Source organism: Eptesicus fuscus, chromosome 15 (genome assembly GCF_027574615.1).
Source record: "Eptesicus fuscus isolate TK198812 chromosome 15, DD_ASM_mEF_20220401, whole genome shotgun sequence".
NCBI lineage: Eukaryota > Metazoa > Chordata > Mammalia > Chiroptera > Vespertilionidae > Eptesicus > Eptesicus fuscus.
This window is the reverse complement of record NC_072487.1, coordinates 64,274,991-64,288,669: the sequence shown is the minus strand read 5'-3', so window position 1 is coordinate 64,288,669 and position 13,679 is coordinate 64,274,991. Positions and strand designations below refer to the sequence as shown.

Genomic DNA, 13,679 nt, shown 5'->3' with positions numbered 1-13,679 from the left:
TCACTAGCTTATCTTATAACTTTATGGTTCTAAAAAAATAAAATTTATTTTACAAGCTCCTCCTCCAAACTCAAGACACCTGGAGCGCTTTATTTTTTTCCTTTTCTTCTTAGCAGATTGAAAAGAAGGGAAGGTAAAGGACTAGGACACTTGGGTGTCAGCCACCATCCCATTTTAATAGGTCAGACTAGTTTTAGAGGGACTGTGTGCATTAATATGGTTAAAAATGATAATCATTCACATTGTCTTGCAGTTTTTCAATGCACATCGAGTTTTAGCAATTCTATTGGTTCAGTGTTTGATAATCTCTTAAGCTGGTTCTTTTACTCCCCAGTAGTACCCAGCTGTTTCTATAGTTTCCCAGGTGCACTTTTTTTTTTTGTTAAAGAATAGTTTATTGATTTTTAGAGAAAGAGGAAGGGAGAGGGAGAGAAACATCGATAGGCTGCCTCCTGCATGCCCCTTATCAGTATAGAGCTGCAACCCGGGCATGTGCCCTGACCTGGAATGGAACCGGCAACCTTTCAGTGGATGGGAGGATGCCCAACTAACTGAGCCATACCAGCAGGGCTCCCAGGTGTGGAGCTCCCATGTACACACCTCCCTATAATGTGTACATGTTATTTCCTCAGCTTAGGTCTTTCCCATATCATTTGTTCTTCAAAACCCAGGCAAAACACCTCTTCCTCTGGTCAGCCTGCTCATAGAGCTTCTCTCCCATGTGCCCAGAGGAGCGAGAGGCCTGTATCTCTTCTGCTAGATGCTGAACTCTGGAGGCAGAGGTGTCCACAAGAGGTACTTGGTGAATGTTTATCAACCATAGTTAGACTGATGGAAAAGTCTAAAGTTTTATTAATACACTCATTTCATCTATGACTTGTGAAAAATTGACTTACTTTTTCTTCATATACTGAAGCTTTAAAAACTACCACCATTTTCAGGTCAGACATGCCACTTTATTTATTTATTTTTTAAAAAAAAATATATTTTATTGATTTTTTACAGAGAGGAAGGGAGAGGGACAGAGAGCTAGAAACATCGATGAGAGAGAAACATCGACCAGCTGCCTCCCGCACATCCCCCACCGGGGATGTGCCCGCAACCAATGTACATACCCTTGACCGGAATTGAACCTGGGACCCTTCAGTCCGCAGACCGTCGCTCTATCCACTGAGCCAAACCGGTTTCAGCCAGACATGCCACTTTAACCATATTTAATTTCAGCTTTTGGGCAGGAAAGAGGGAAAACATGATGTTTCAATATTGCATTTTTTCTTGGTTTAGGAGAGTGAAGTTTCTAGATTGGAAGACATAATGCAGCATTTAAAATCAAATAAATGGGAACAGTGGATGAGAGTATCCAAGCAGCAGTCTGAGAAAGAAATGGAAGAACTGCATCATAATATTGATGGTCTTTTGCAAGAGAAGAAAGACTTAGAGCATGAAGTAGAAGAATTACATAGAACCATCCAGAAGCATCAACAGCGAAAGTAATTAGCCATTTTATTTTTATAATTCAGATGATTATAATATTTGTTCATTAAGATAACCTGAATCAGTGTTTCCAATAGAACTTCCTATGATCTTGAAAATGTTCTAGATTTGTATTGTCCAAAGCAGTAGTCACAAAGCCACATGTGGCTATTGAGTATGTGAAATGTGGCTAATGGAACTGAGGAACAGAATTTAATTTAAATTAATTTAATATCCACATGGTGATTACCATATTGGACAGTGTAAGCTTCAAGTCTTTTAGCCAGTAATTCAAATCAACTCTTCTTGTAGTCCCTCTTGGAAAATGGCACAACCATTCCCCCTCCCCCGTTACCCTGCCAGGTTTTGTCAACATCTCCCTTTCCCTCACTCCCCCCAGCATCCAGCTAGTCTCCAAGTCCTACTGACTCTACTCAAAAGAGCTCTGAATCTGGACCCCTTCTTTGATCTCCACTGCACTGGCCTTTAATCAGTTTCATCCTAGGTCATTGCATTAGCTTCCACACTGGCCTTCTACATCTTAATCTCTTTTTTTCCTTCTACCTGTTGACTTGGTTACAAATCTCACTGTACCACTCATCTGTGTGACTCTCAGTCCCATCAGAATGTACCCCACCCACCAAGATCTGAATTCTGCCTGCCTTTTTCATCCTGCTGTCCCACACACAGTGTTGTTCTGGCTCTACTTACTTTGCTGTGGTTTCCCTAAGCACCACATTTTCTTCTGCCTCCCCACTGTTACACATACTGTCCTTTGTCTGAAATGGCTTCATTACTCTAACCCTGCCTAACTCCTACCTGTCTTCCAAGACAAAGGGCAAGGATTCCCTTTTACACAAAGTCTTTCTCATCTTGGGCTCTCACAATTTGGGGTTGGCAGCCTTGGGCATAGTACTGTTCACACCATGTTTTAAGGAACAGAGGAGGACGGTAGCTGGGCCTCCCTTTCTGTGCCGCAGCACCTGGCATAGGGTCTGTCAATGAATGCAGTATTTGCGGAGTGGGTCACTTATGTAGAAGCTCCTCTTCTGCAGTAGGCCGTGGATTATGACAATTCCCCAGTTTTTGTCATTTAAGCCAGACTGGCCCAAGCTACCAGGGTTGAGGGGAGTCCTGTGAAGGACACAGAGGTGAGTGAGATATGGTCTCTGCCTTCTAACAGACCTGGCAGGGAAAAGCAAAGACTTTTGGATAAGATGTTTGAGGGTTTGGGAATGTTTATTTCTATTATTTTTGTAGGTGTATATGTGAGGGATAATTTTTTGAGGAGGATGGCAGGGCAGTGGGATAACCACTTCTTTTCCCAGATATAAAAGTGTAACTTAAATGATCATTTTAGGGAATTTGATAACATAAAAATGTTCAAAGGAAAAAGTAAAAGTTTCTATATACCTCCATTTAAAGATGAATCTGTGAATATATCGATAGATTTACTTTCAATTTTTTTTTTCTTTTGCCATAGATGGTCTTGTTTTCAAGTAATTTTGACAAGATAGCCTTGAGTTACCGAACCCTGTATCACATCAGATATTGTCACTGTACTTGTCTAGCAGAACAGACGAAATTAGGCAGTCTTTGGGGCTAGCTGTCTCTTGAAGGATAATTTTGAGGGAATGGATCATTATTGTGGTAGTGGTTTTATTTTTATTCCACAGAAGAATAGAAATATCCACATTGGTTTAGGCTCAACGTGTCTGTATTATAACATTTAAAATACTTTGATGTGCATGTATATGATTTTTTTAGAGATTTCATTGATGGAAATATGGAGAGTTTTATGAATGAACAAGAAATGGAAGAATCACTCAAACACCATGAGGATATTGTAGATGAAATTGAGTGTATTGAGAAGACCCTTCTGAAACGTCGAGCAGAGCTCAGGGAAGCTGATCGACTGCTGGCGGAAGCTGAGAGTGAACTTTCATGCACAGAAGAGAAAGTATGTTCAGTTGTGGTTTGGGGTGAGACAGCTTACTGTTGTCAGCATGAAGGATTAGAAAGAAAATGTGATAAGATTAAAGTTGTCCAAGTCAGACAGCCATGTTGTAGGCTAGTAGATGCTGCTAGTTTAGGAGCTATGAAAATTTGGGCAAATCACTTAAGTCCCTGAGCTTTGCTTTCCTCATACTTAAATTCAGATTAAGAATACCAATGCTGTTTAATATTAATTAAATGAAGTAGCATAGTTAAAGCTTCTGAAGTCATTAGTTCCTAATACTTGCCACTTCCTTATCTATGTGAGTCTTTGTTTATTTGGTTTGATATCTGTAATTATTAAATACATCAATCTTATATTTTTATAAAGCAACATTGTACCTTACAGGACTCCTAGTCTTACTTTGTTCTCTAAGTTGATAAGGATATAAAAAATCAAATATTTTTTTGTCTGAAATAATATTGGATATTTTATTTATTTTCATTTTACCTTCCTGGCAACCATGTAAAGTGATTGTTAGCCAGTTGACAGATGTAGCTCAGAGAGGCTGTTAACTGGCCCAGGGTCACACAGTTAAGGTTCTGTCTCACCGAGAGATCTTTTTTTTAGTTAGGTGAGAATTCCAGGATAAAGTCCCATACCCACATGGAGCAACTTCAGGAATTACTATTTTTTAAAATTAATTAATTAATTAATTAATTAATTTTTATTATTTTTTTATATTTAAAAATGGATTGGTTTAAAGAACAGAAATCTATTACCCAAGAATGGAAATGAATGACTTATTAAAGAAATTCTTTGAGTGATGGTTTTAATAAGAATGGAAAACTATCCTCATCTCTTTTCAAATGATCAGTTCCTTCTTCTGTCACATGTTATATTATTGTGAGAGAAAATAGGTGTGAGCAGGACTAGAGAAAAACTTATCACTGGCATGTAAAAGGAAATTGATGATACCAGTAGTAGGCAGAGATAGTAAGTGAACCAAAGCTAAGCTCTTCTCCCTTCATCTTCCCAAAATGACTCAGGGAGGCAGCTTGCTAAGGAGGAAGAGGAAGGGAGAAATGCTATATTTTGTAAGGAATGTGCCAGACAAGTTAAAACTTGACATGGAAAGAGACAAAAACAAACAAACAAAAAACTATTTGGAAAGAGTGGCATTCTGGAGTGCATACCAAGCTTTGTTCAGTGCTTTGCTGATGAAACTGACAGAAACCAGTCCCCATAGGGGGCATGCAAGAGGCAGCCAATCAATGATTCTCTCTCATCATTGATGTTTCTATCTCTCTCTCCCTCTCTCTTCCTCTCTGAAATCAAAAAAATATATATATTTTTAAAGTATTTAATATCTGTGTTTGTCAGCCATAATTAAATCATCTTCAGACTGTTCAGGTTTTACTTAACATGATAATAGCTAGAGTACAGCCAGCATCTCTGTGTGGAGGGAATATTAGTAAAATCACTTCATTGCTACTTAATTGGGTAGATATTTTTAATTGAAAAAAAGTAACATATAATAATATTACAGATTATTTCTTAAATAAGATCATCCAGTCTCATTACCCTTAAATGATTATTTTTATTTTTGTATAGCCTTTCTGTCTTTGATGACACAGATATAGTTTTACATAGTTGCTCTTACAGTGCTTGTAAAATTTTAAGTCATCATAATATCATTAACATTCTCCCATATTGCTATATTGTCACTCTATTTTAAAGGCTGCACAGTATTCCATTGTGTTGATACATTAACACTTGTTGAATATATTATTTGTCCACTTATATAATTTCCAATATACATTGAGTATTTCTGTGTGGTAGTTATTTACTTCTGAATTTTTTTCTGAGAATTGGACAGTCACAGTGAATGAACATTTAAAGTTTTTCTGTATTGCCTTGTTTGCCAAGAGTTATACCAATTTACACTACCAATAGCTGTAAGAGAAGTCTGTAAATGAATTGCTTTTAATGATAGTTTGTTTTCTAGACAAAAAATGCTGCTGAAAAGTTCGCTGATGCCAAGAGAAAGTTATTGCAAACTGAGAAAGATGCTGAGGAATTAGAAAGGAGAGCTCAGGAAACTGCTGTCAACCTTGTCAAAGCCGACCAGCAGCTCAGGTAGGTGGAATCCCTCAGCCATTTATATATTCAGTAAGATGAATGAAAAGTTTAGTTCGAAGAGGATAATAATTGATTTATGATAAATAGTGCATGTTAAGTCTAAGGGCCTTGGAGGAATAAATCGATGTTTTAGATTGATCCAGGCTGACACAAAGGATTTGGAGCAGCACAAAATCGAACAAGAAGAAATCTTGGAAGAAATAAACAAGGTTGTTGCAGCAAAAGACTCAGACTTCCAGTGTCTAAACAAGAAGAAGGAAAAACTGACCGAAGAGTAAGTATTATGGCCTCTCTGGGGCTTCTAGGGGCTTGTGCTGGTAGACAGATTGGGGCTCAGTCTCCATTTGGATCTGCTCTATTATTGTGTGCTTTGTAGGTTGCAGAAACTGCAAAAAGACATCGAGGCCGCAGAACGCAGTGAGGATCATCACTTGCAGGTCCTTAAAGAGTCAGAGACCCTCCTGCAGGCCAAGAGGGCAGAGCTGGAGAAGCTGAAAAGCCAGGTATGGAAACAGATGCCTTGAACAACCAGTGCATGCTGCTTTGAAACCTACATTCATGTGATGATTATAAAAAGTAATACATGTTTGTAGAAAAGACTGGAAAATACAAAATAAAACTTAAAGCATAAGTGAAACTATATATCGTAGAGGTTAAGAGTAGAGTCCAACCCAAGTTTTAATCCTAACTCAGTAAAACATGTTATTGAGTAAAAGGAGTCTCAGAACAGTATATACTCAGATCGTTTATGTTAAATCTAAAGTTTTATTAATGATGCCAAGAGAAAGTAATTGCAAACTACTTGGAAAGAGTGGCATTCTGGAGTGTTTACTTATGTTTGTATTTGTAATCTATACCAAAGTACAAAAGGAGTCATTTGATAAGGGGGGGCTGTGAGGATTTTCCATTTTCTCTCTTTTGCATTTTTGCTTTTTCTGTAAATAAATATGTGTTGCTCTTAAAATTATACGCAATTTAAAAATATATATATATTTATTGATTTTTTACAGAGAGGAAGGGAGAGAGATAGAGAGTTAGAAACATCGATGAGAGAGAAACATCGATCAGCTGCCTCCTGCACACCCTCAATGGGGATGTGCCCGCAGCCAAGGTACATACCCTTGACCAGAATCGAACCTGGGACCCTTGAGTCTACAGGCCGACGCTCTATCCACTGAGCCAAACCGGTTAGGGCTATACGCAATTTTTAAATTTACAAAATGAATACATTTTAAAAATCCCTGCCTAACTTCCATTGTCAAAGTAGTTGTCAAATGGAATAAGGTAGAGATAGGAAAGTTCTTTAAAAACCATAACCTGAGGGATCATTATTGTACCACTTTTGCTTTTGGTATGATTTGAGTGATTTTACATATGTGAGCTCAAGGTCTTTATTAGGCATTTCATGCCTGTTTCCACGCCTGGCTTTTCTCACTCTTGCAACCCGGATAATTATAATTAGGCTAGCTCCTAATGTCTCCCCACAATTTTTAGGTTGTGGCCTTTGTCAAGCTTTATATTCTTCACTTTTCTTTAATGCAGGTGACAGCTCAGCAGCAGGAGATGGCTGTCTTGGACAGGCAGTTAGGGCATAAAAAGGAGGAGCTGCATCTACTCCAAGAAAGCATGGTCCAGGCCAAAGCTGACCTCCAGGAAGCCCTGACACTGGGCGAAACTGAAGTAACTGAGAAGTGCAATTACATTAGGGTATGTTTCCCAGTGGATTTTCTTAAGAGTCCTAGGATAGTGCTTGGCTACAGGTTTATTTTGAGATATTTTTATAGGTTCCCTCCCAAATGCAAATGTAAATTTCCAAATCTTGACTCTTCTGTATCATCAGTTTGGTGGTGTGTTGTATAGCTGTGCTGTGGTTGTCATGTGTAGCTCCCCAATAATGTGTTCTGGACGTGCCCAAGGCGTTCTGCCTCTGTACTTTCCTCACACTTGTTCTTTTCCAGGAATTCTCTTTCTGAGTATGTCCAGATCTTACCTATTTTTCTTGGTTCAGATTCATGCCACTAAGACTTCCCTGACTTTTCCTTTACCCTGGAAGGAGTTTCTCTCTCTTTTGAATTTCGTAGCACTCTACATGTTTCCTAGGGCATCTTAGCCTTTCCTGATCTTGTTTATGTCCCCAGCCTTACTTCCCCACAAGGCATGAAGCCCCTGGAGGGCAGGAGAGATACCTGAATCAGTCTTTTTTCTCCTCAACACATTGCCTTGCACCTGGCAAATGTTACAAATACATTTTAAATGAAGAGAGTATGTTACCTTTTTACTTCTACTATACGGAAATATGGTGGTGTAAAATACAGTGTTGTTCTTGACATAAAAGGCAAAAATGAGCTTGTTTCCAAATTAGAATTTTTATAAAATGAGACAGTAACAGAACTGATATTAGTTTCCATTCATAATTTTGTGAAGGCAGGAGGTGACTTTTTATTTTTTATTTTTTTGCACAGGAAGTGAAATCTCTTCTGGAAGAAATGAGTTTTCAAAAAGGAGAACTGAATGTCCAAATTAGTGAAAAAAAAACTCAACTTACTCTTATAAAGCAGGAAATTGAAAAAGAAGAAGAAAATCTTCAGGTAGTTTTAGGGCAAATGTCTAAACATAAAACTGGTAAGTTTAAAGGAAAACAATCATATAAAGGTCTGAGGTTGGAAATGTCTATATTCCAGGTCATAGAAGAAAAATTGTCAAATAAACCTCTTTTAAAAGTTAATCTTACAGATTATAAAAGGAAAATGATATTTTCTGCCATTCAAATTGATAGTTTATTTAAAAGCAAAATAATCATATTCCTTGCTGACCAACTTGTAGGCTATTGGTCAAAGTATAAATTGGAACACTCTCCCAGTTTCAATACTCTTATAATTCATACCTATTGCACCATTTCTAGTTATCTAAAGAAGGTAAGCATTTATGCCCATCACGGGAATATTTCTTTTTAAAGAGAAGCCTTTACTTCCTTGTTTCACAAATTAAGCTGCCTGAGTTGTTTACTTGCAGCAAAATTTATGACAAAATTTGGAAACATGACCCCTTTAAAAGCTGTATTTTTAAAATTTAATGACATGTAAAAATGCTGGTGTGGAGAGTGAACAAAAAAGGTAAAAACAATATAGAGTCTAGTCTGAATTCATTTAAAAATGTGTTTGTGTGTCTATGTGCTCTGGAAGGAAATACATCAAAATGTTACTGGATTAGATGGTGGGATAAGGATGGGTTTTTTCTTTTATGCTTTTTTCAAATTTTTTATAGTTAGCAAATATTTTTATAATAAGAAAAAAGAGTTACTATTTAAAAATCTATATTTCAAGGGAAAAGAGTTGTTATATGTAAATCTCAACTTACATATTATAAAGTTCTTCCTATTTGTCTAAAATTCTTTTAGGTAGGATTAATGCCTTTAGAACTAGATCTTTGTTAAATGTTTTTTTATTAAAATGTTTTGTTAACATTAATGCTTAGCAATACTTTTAAATGATTTTTTCATTAAAAAAACAATTAGTTCCATTAATTCAGCACAACAATTTTTTTTATTATTTTTTGTTTCTTGTATCAGTCAATAGCATTTTTTTCAGTTACACTTTATAAATGTTTCCAAATTCATTTGATAGCATGGACCATGTTTTGTTTCTGTTAGAACTAAAGAATATTCTGGACATGCTGCACCTTGAAAACAATGAGCTACAAGGTTTGAAGCTACAGCATGATCAAAAGATGTCTGAGTTAGAGAAGACTCAGGTTGAAGTATTAGAGGTAATAAACAAAGCTGTTTTACCAATACCAAACTGCAGTCTTTGTCTCTTAGCATGTTTGAGTCATCTTTTATCTGATTTAGGAGAAACTGGAGTTAGAGAATTTGCAGCAGGCAGCCGTGCGACAAAAAGGGGAAATAGAGTGGCAGAAGCAGCTCCTCGAAAGGGACAAACGGGAAATAGAGCGAATAACTGCTGAGAACCGAGCATTGCAATCATGTATTGAGTCTTTGTGTGAAGAAAAGCAAGATCTGGAAGAGAAATGTGACAGCTGGGAAAAGAAGTTGGCACAAACCAAACGGTAAGAATGGAAACAAATGAGCTTGCAAGATCACTTCTTGAAAGCTAAACCATAAACGCTCTATTAGTATACAAAAATTTGGAAAATTGAGAAAGGGAGGAACAGTACGCCACAAATTCAGTATCAGAATGAAATTCACCAATAGCATTTTTGGGCAAATTACTTTGTTTTTACACTTTGCCCCCCCAAAGCATTTTTTTAATCTGTTGTGTGGTTTTTTGTTTGTTTGTTTGTTTTATTTTGTTTTATTTTTTAAATAAAATAATACTTAAAATACTGGGAGATAGAAATAAATGGAGAAATATACCTTGTTTGTGGGTAGGAAGATAATATTGTTACAATTCAGTTCTCAGATCTATAAATTCAAAACAATCACAATCAAAATCCCAACAGACGTTTAAAATAGAAATAGACAGTTTAGTTCTAAAATTCATATGCAAACAACCTAGAATAAAGTCTAAAACTTTTTAGCTGTGACACAAAAACAACTTTGAAAAAGAAGAACAAATGTTTAGTGCTAACACTACCTGATTTCAAGAATTAATATACAACTATGGTAATCAAAACACTGTGGTATTGGTATAAAGATAGACAAATATATCTATGGAACAGAACAGAAATTCCACAAGTAAACTCACAAATATGTGGCCAGCTGATTTTGACAAAGATGCAAAGACATCTTTTTCATTAGAGAAAAGATTGTCGCTGAAACCGGTTTGGCTCGGTGGATAGAGCGTCGGCCTGCGGACTGAAGGGTCCCAGGTTCGATTCCGGTCAAGGGCATGTACCTTGGTTGCGGGCACATCCCCAGTGGGGAGTGTGCAGGAGGCAGCTGATTGATGTTTCTAACTCTCTATCCCTCTCCCTTCCTCTCTGTAAAAAAAAAAATCAATAAAATATATTTAAAAAAAAAAAAAGATTGTCTTTTCAAAAAATGTTACTGAAACAATTGTGTATCTAACCTCCCCCCCAAAAGAAAGAACCTCAATCCATACCTCACACTGTATATAAAAATTAACTCAAAATGGTCCATAAATGTAAAACCTAAGTATAAAACTCCTAGGAAAAAAGCCTTTGTGACCTGGGGTTAGGCAAATTTTTTTTAGCTATGACACTAAAAGCATGATCCATGAAAGAGTAAATTGATTAATTTGGACTTCATCAAAACTTAAAAATTCTCCCAGAAGACACTGTTAAGAAAATGAAAAGACAGATGGGAGAAAAATATTTACAACCACATGTTATAAAGGACTCATACCCAAAATGTGTATATATATAAACTCTCAAAACTCAATAATAAAAAAATGGAACAATCCAATTTTTCAAATGGGCAAAAGATTTGAACAGAGAATTCACTTAAAGAGATATATGGGTAGTAAATAAGCACATAAAAAGATGTGCAGCATCATTGACCATTAGGAAAATGCAATTAAAACCACAATGAGATATCATCATACACCTATTAGAATGGCTAAAGACTAAGCGTACCTAATGTGAGCCAGGAACTTTCACACATGATTGGTGGGATTGTAAAATGTTAGTAAGACCACTTTGGAAAAGAGTTTGGCAGTTACTTAAAATAACAAACATATACCTACCAGAAGATCCAGCAGTTGCACTTCTAGTTATTTACTCATGAGGCATGAAAGCATATGTCCAAACAAAGACTATACGTGAATGTTCATAGCACCTTTTATTTGCAGTAGCCAAAAACTGGAAACACCCTAAATGTCAATCAACTGGTGAACAGATAGGCAAATTACAGTATATCCGTACCATGGAATACTACTCAGCAGTAAAAAGGGATGGAGTTGCTACAAGAACATGGCTGAATCTCAGAATAATGATACTCAGTGGGAAAAAAACAACAACAAAACAAAACAGGCAAAAGCAAGTGCATACTGTGTGATCCCAGTTACGTAAGAGAATGCATGCACATGCACGTCTGCTTATGGGCAAATCCTCTGATACAATGTGTTTCTTGCTTTTATACTTATCAGGAGTTAGAGATTCATTTTAACCAGTTGGATTTTTTGAATTCTTAGTGCTAGTCATATTTTCATCTCTGATTTTTATAAAACTTCAATTTAGCGAGTGTTTTTTTAAAATCTCCTATTTTTAAATAGTTTTTTTGAAAATGCATTGAAGAGCCTTAAATTTTTTTTTTTAATATATTTTATTGATTTTTTACAGAGAGGAAGAGAGAGGGATAGAGAGTTAGAAACATTGATGAGAGAGAAACATCGATCAGCTGCCTCTTGCACACCCCCTACTGGGTATGTGCCCGCAACCAAGGTACATGCCCTTGACCGGAATCGAACCTGGAACCCTTGAGTCCGCAGGCCGACGCTCTATCCACTGAGCCAAACCGGTTTCGGCAAGAGCCTTAAATTTTTAAGATTTATAATCATTCAGAGTTCATAACTAATTTGTGAAAGTGTAACACTGCCCCTCAGTGGTCTCTTGTGTGTGCTTGAACAGTTTATATTTGACAGCCTATCTATTCTTTACTTGGATGGTAGGGTTTTAGCAGCTACAGAAGAAAATAGCAAAATGGAGCAATCGAACTTAGAAAAACTGGAATTGAGTGTCAGAAAACTGCAGCAGGAGCTAGACCAGTTAAACCAGGACAAGCTCTCCCTGCATGAAGACATAGCAGCCATGCAGCAGCAGCTACAAGGTATGAGGCCACACAGTAGGAGCTTCTTCATTTTCTTAGGGTATTCTTTTAATTGTTTTATATTTCTTATTATAGAAATAACTCACACAAATGGGCCTGAGGTTTCTTTTAGAAATGACAAAAGTGTTCTGAATTTAGATTATGGTGATGTTTGTACAACTGTGAATATATTAAAAGCCACTGAATTGTATACTTTAAGTGGGTGAAATACATCCTATATGAATATCTCAAAGCTGTTTAAAACTAATTTTTGTTCTTAAAAGAACAATTTCAAAACAGCAAAAAGATGAAATAAAAATTACTATTGAGAGGGAGAAACCAAGATGGCGGCATAGGTAAACACCTGAACTGCTGCCTTGCACAACAATTTAAAAACTACAACTAAAAAACTAAATGGACATCATCCAGAACCACAGGAAGGTTGGCTGAGTGGAAATTCTACAACTAGAAGGAAAGAGAAAAGCACGCTGAGACTCACAGGAGCTGCGGAAGTGAAGTCCAGAGGTACGGAGGTGTGTGCGCACATGGAGAGGGCTGGCAACTGAGTATGCGGCTGGCTTTTTCAAGCGGGTGGGAGACAAAAGCTCCCGACTGCTCTGAACTCCAGTTCTGGGCAAGACTCGGGACCCAGACTCATTTGGGGAGAAACTGGACTGTCTGGCAACGGGCGAAACTCTAGGGCGGCTTTCTCTCAGAGGTGCTTGCGGCAATTATGGCGGGACACTGAGACTCAGGGGCCTCGTAGGGCAGGGCTGATGGGAAGCCATCGCTGTTTGCTCCACCCTGAGACTCCACCCCATCCAAGCTGAGTGCAGAGGCTTTTGCATATGAATGGCCTTGTCCTTTGAATTCTAAACTTACCTAACAAACTGCAGCTGCGTCAGTGAGACCCAGAACATCCGAAAGAAGGCCCAAGGCCCCACAGCAGCTTGCATTGCTTCACAGCTGCACCTCATCTGGGCATCTCCAAAACCCAAACAAAGAATAGGAATCTGCAGATCTCTGCGTAACTCCTGCTAGGTGGCCTCAGGCAGAGGCTAAATTAGCACCTCCTTGGAGATCCAAGAGCCAGTGTACCCAGGGGTCAGAGTAGGACCATTCAGGTTACAACTCCTCAGATCCATAAGGGACACACTCAGGAGGCAGACTCAGTGAGCACCAAAGCCCCACTGAAGCAAGTCTTGTCTCATAAGGGTGTCTCCAGCACAGAAGTTCTCCCATCGTAGACACAGCTGATCCTCACAGCCAATTGGCCTGGAGGTCAATTCCTCCCAGTGATACCAACAACAATCAAGGCTTAACTACAATAAGACTGTGCACACAGCCCATAAAGGGGAGCACCTAGAGTGTCCACATCAGGTAACTGGGGAGGCTAAGCCACTG

The 13,679-nt window shown here is 37.8% G+C and overlaps 1 protein-coding gene across 3 annotated transcripts in view; it reads left to right on the top strand.

Moving 5' to 3' along the window:
• CNTRL (centriolin) overlaps positions 1 to 13,679 on the top strand; it is an 83,376-nt gene that overhangs the window by 56,937 nt on the left and 12,760 nt on the right. For all 3 annotated transcript variants that reach the window (XM_054727016.1, XM_054727017.1, XM_008152130.3), the window contains exons 25-34: positions 1,285 to 1,490; positions 3,241 to 3,433; positions 5,418 to 5,548; positions 5,685 to 5,825; positions 5,928 to 6,054; positions 7,094 to 7,258; positions 8,014 to 8,173; positions 9,201 to 9,316; positions 9,399 to 9,616; positions 12,139 to 12,296. In XM_054727016.1, coding sequence (XP_054582991.1) covers positions 1,285 to 1,490; positions 3,241 to 3,433; positions 5,418 to 5,548; positions 5,685 to 5,825; positions 5,928 to 6,054; positions 7,094 to 7,258; positions 8,014 to 8,173; positions 9,201 to 9,316; positions 9,399 to 9,616; positions 12,139 to 12,296 — 1,615 coding nt within the window. The remainder of the gene's footprint in view (positions 1 to 1,284; positions 1,491 to 3,240; positions 3,434 to 5,417; positions 5,549 to 5,684; positions 5,826 to 5,927; positions 6,055 to 7,093; positions 7,259 to 8,013; positions 8,174 to 9,200; positions 9,317 to 9,398; positions 9,617 to 12,138; positions 12,297 to 13,679) is intronic.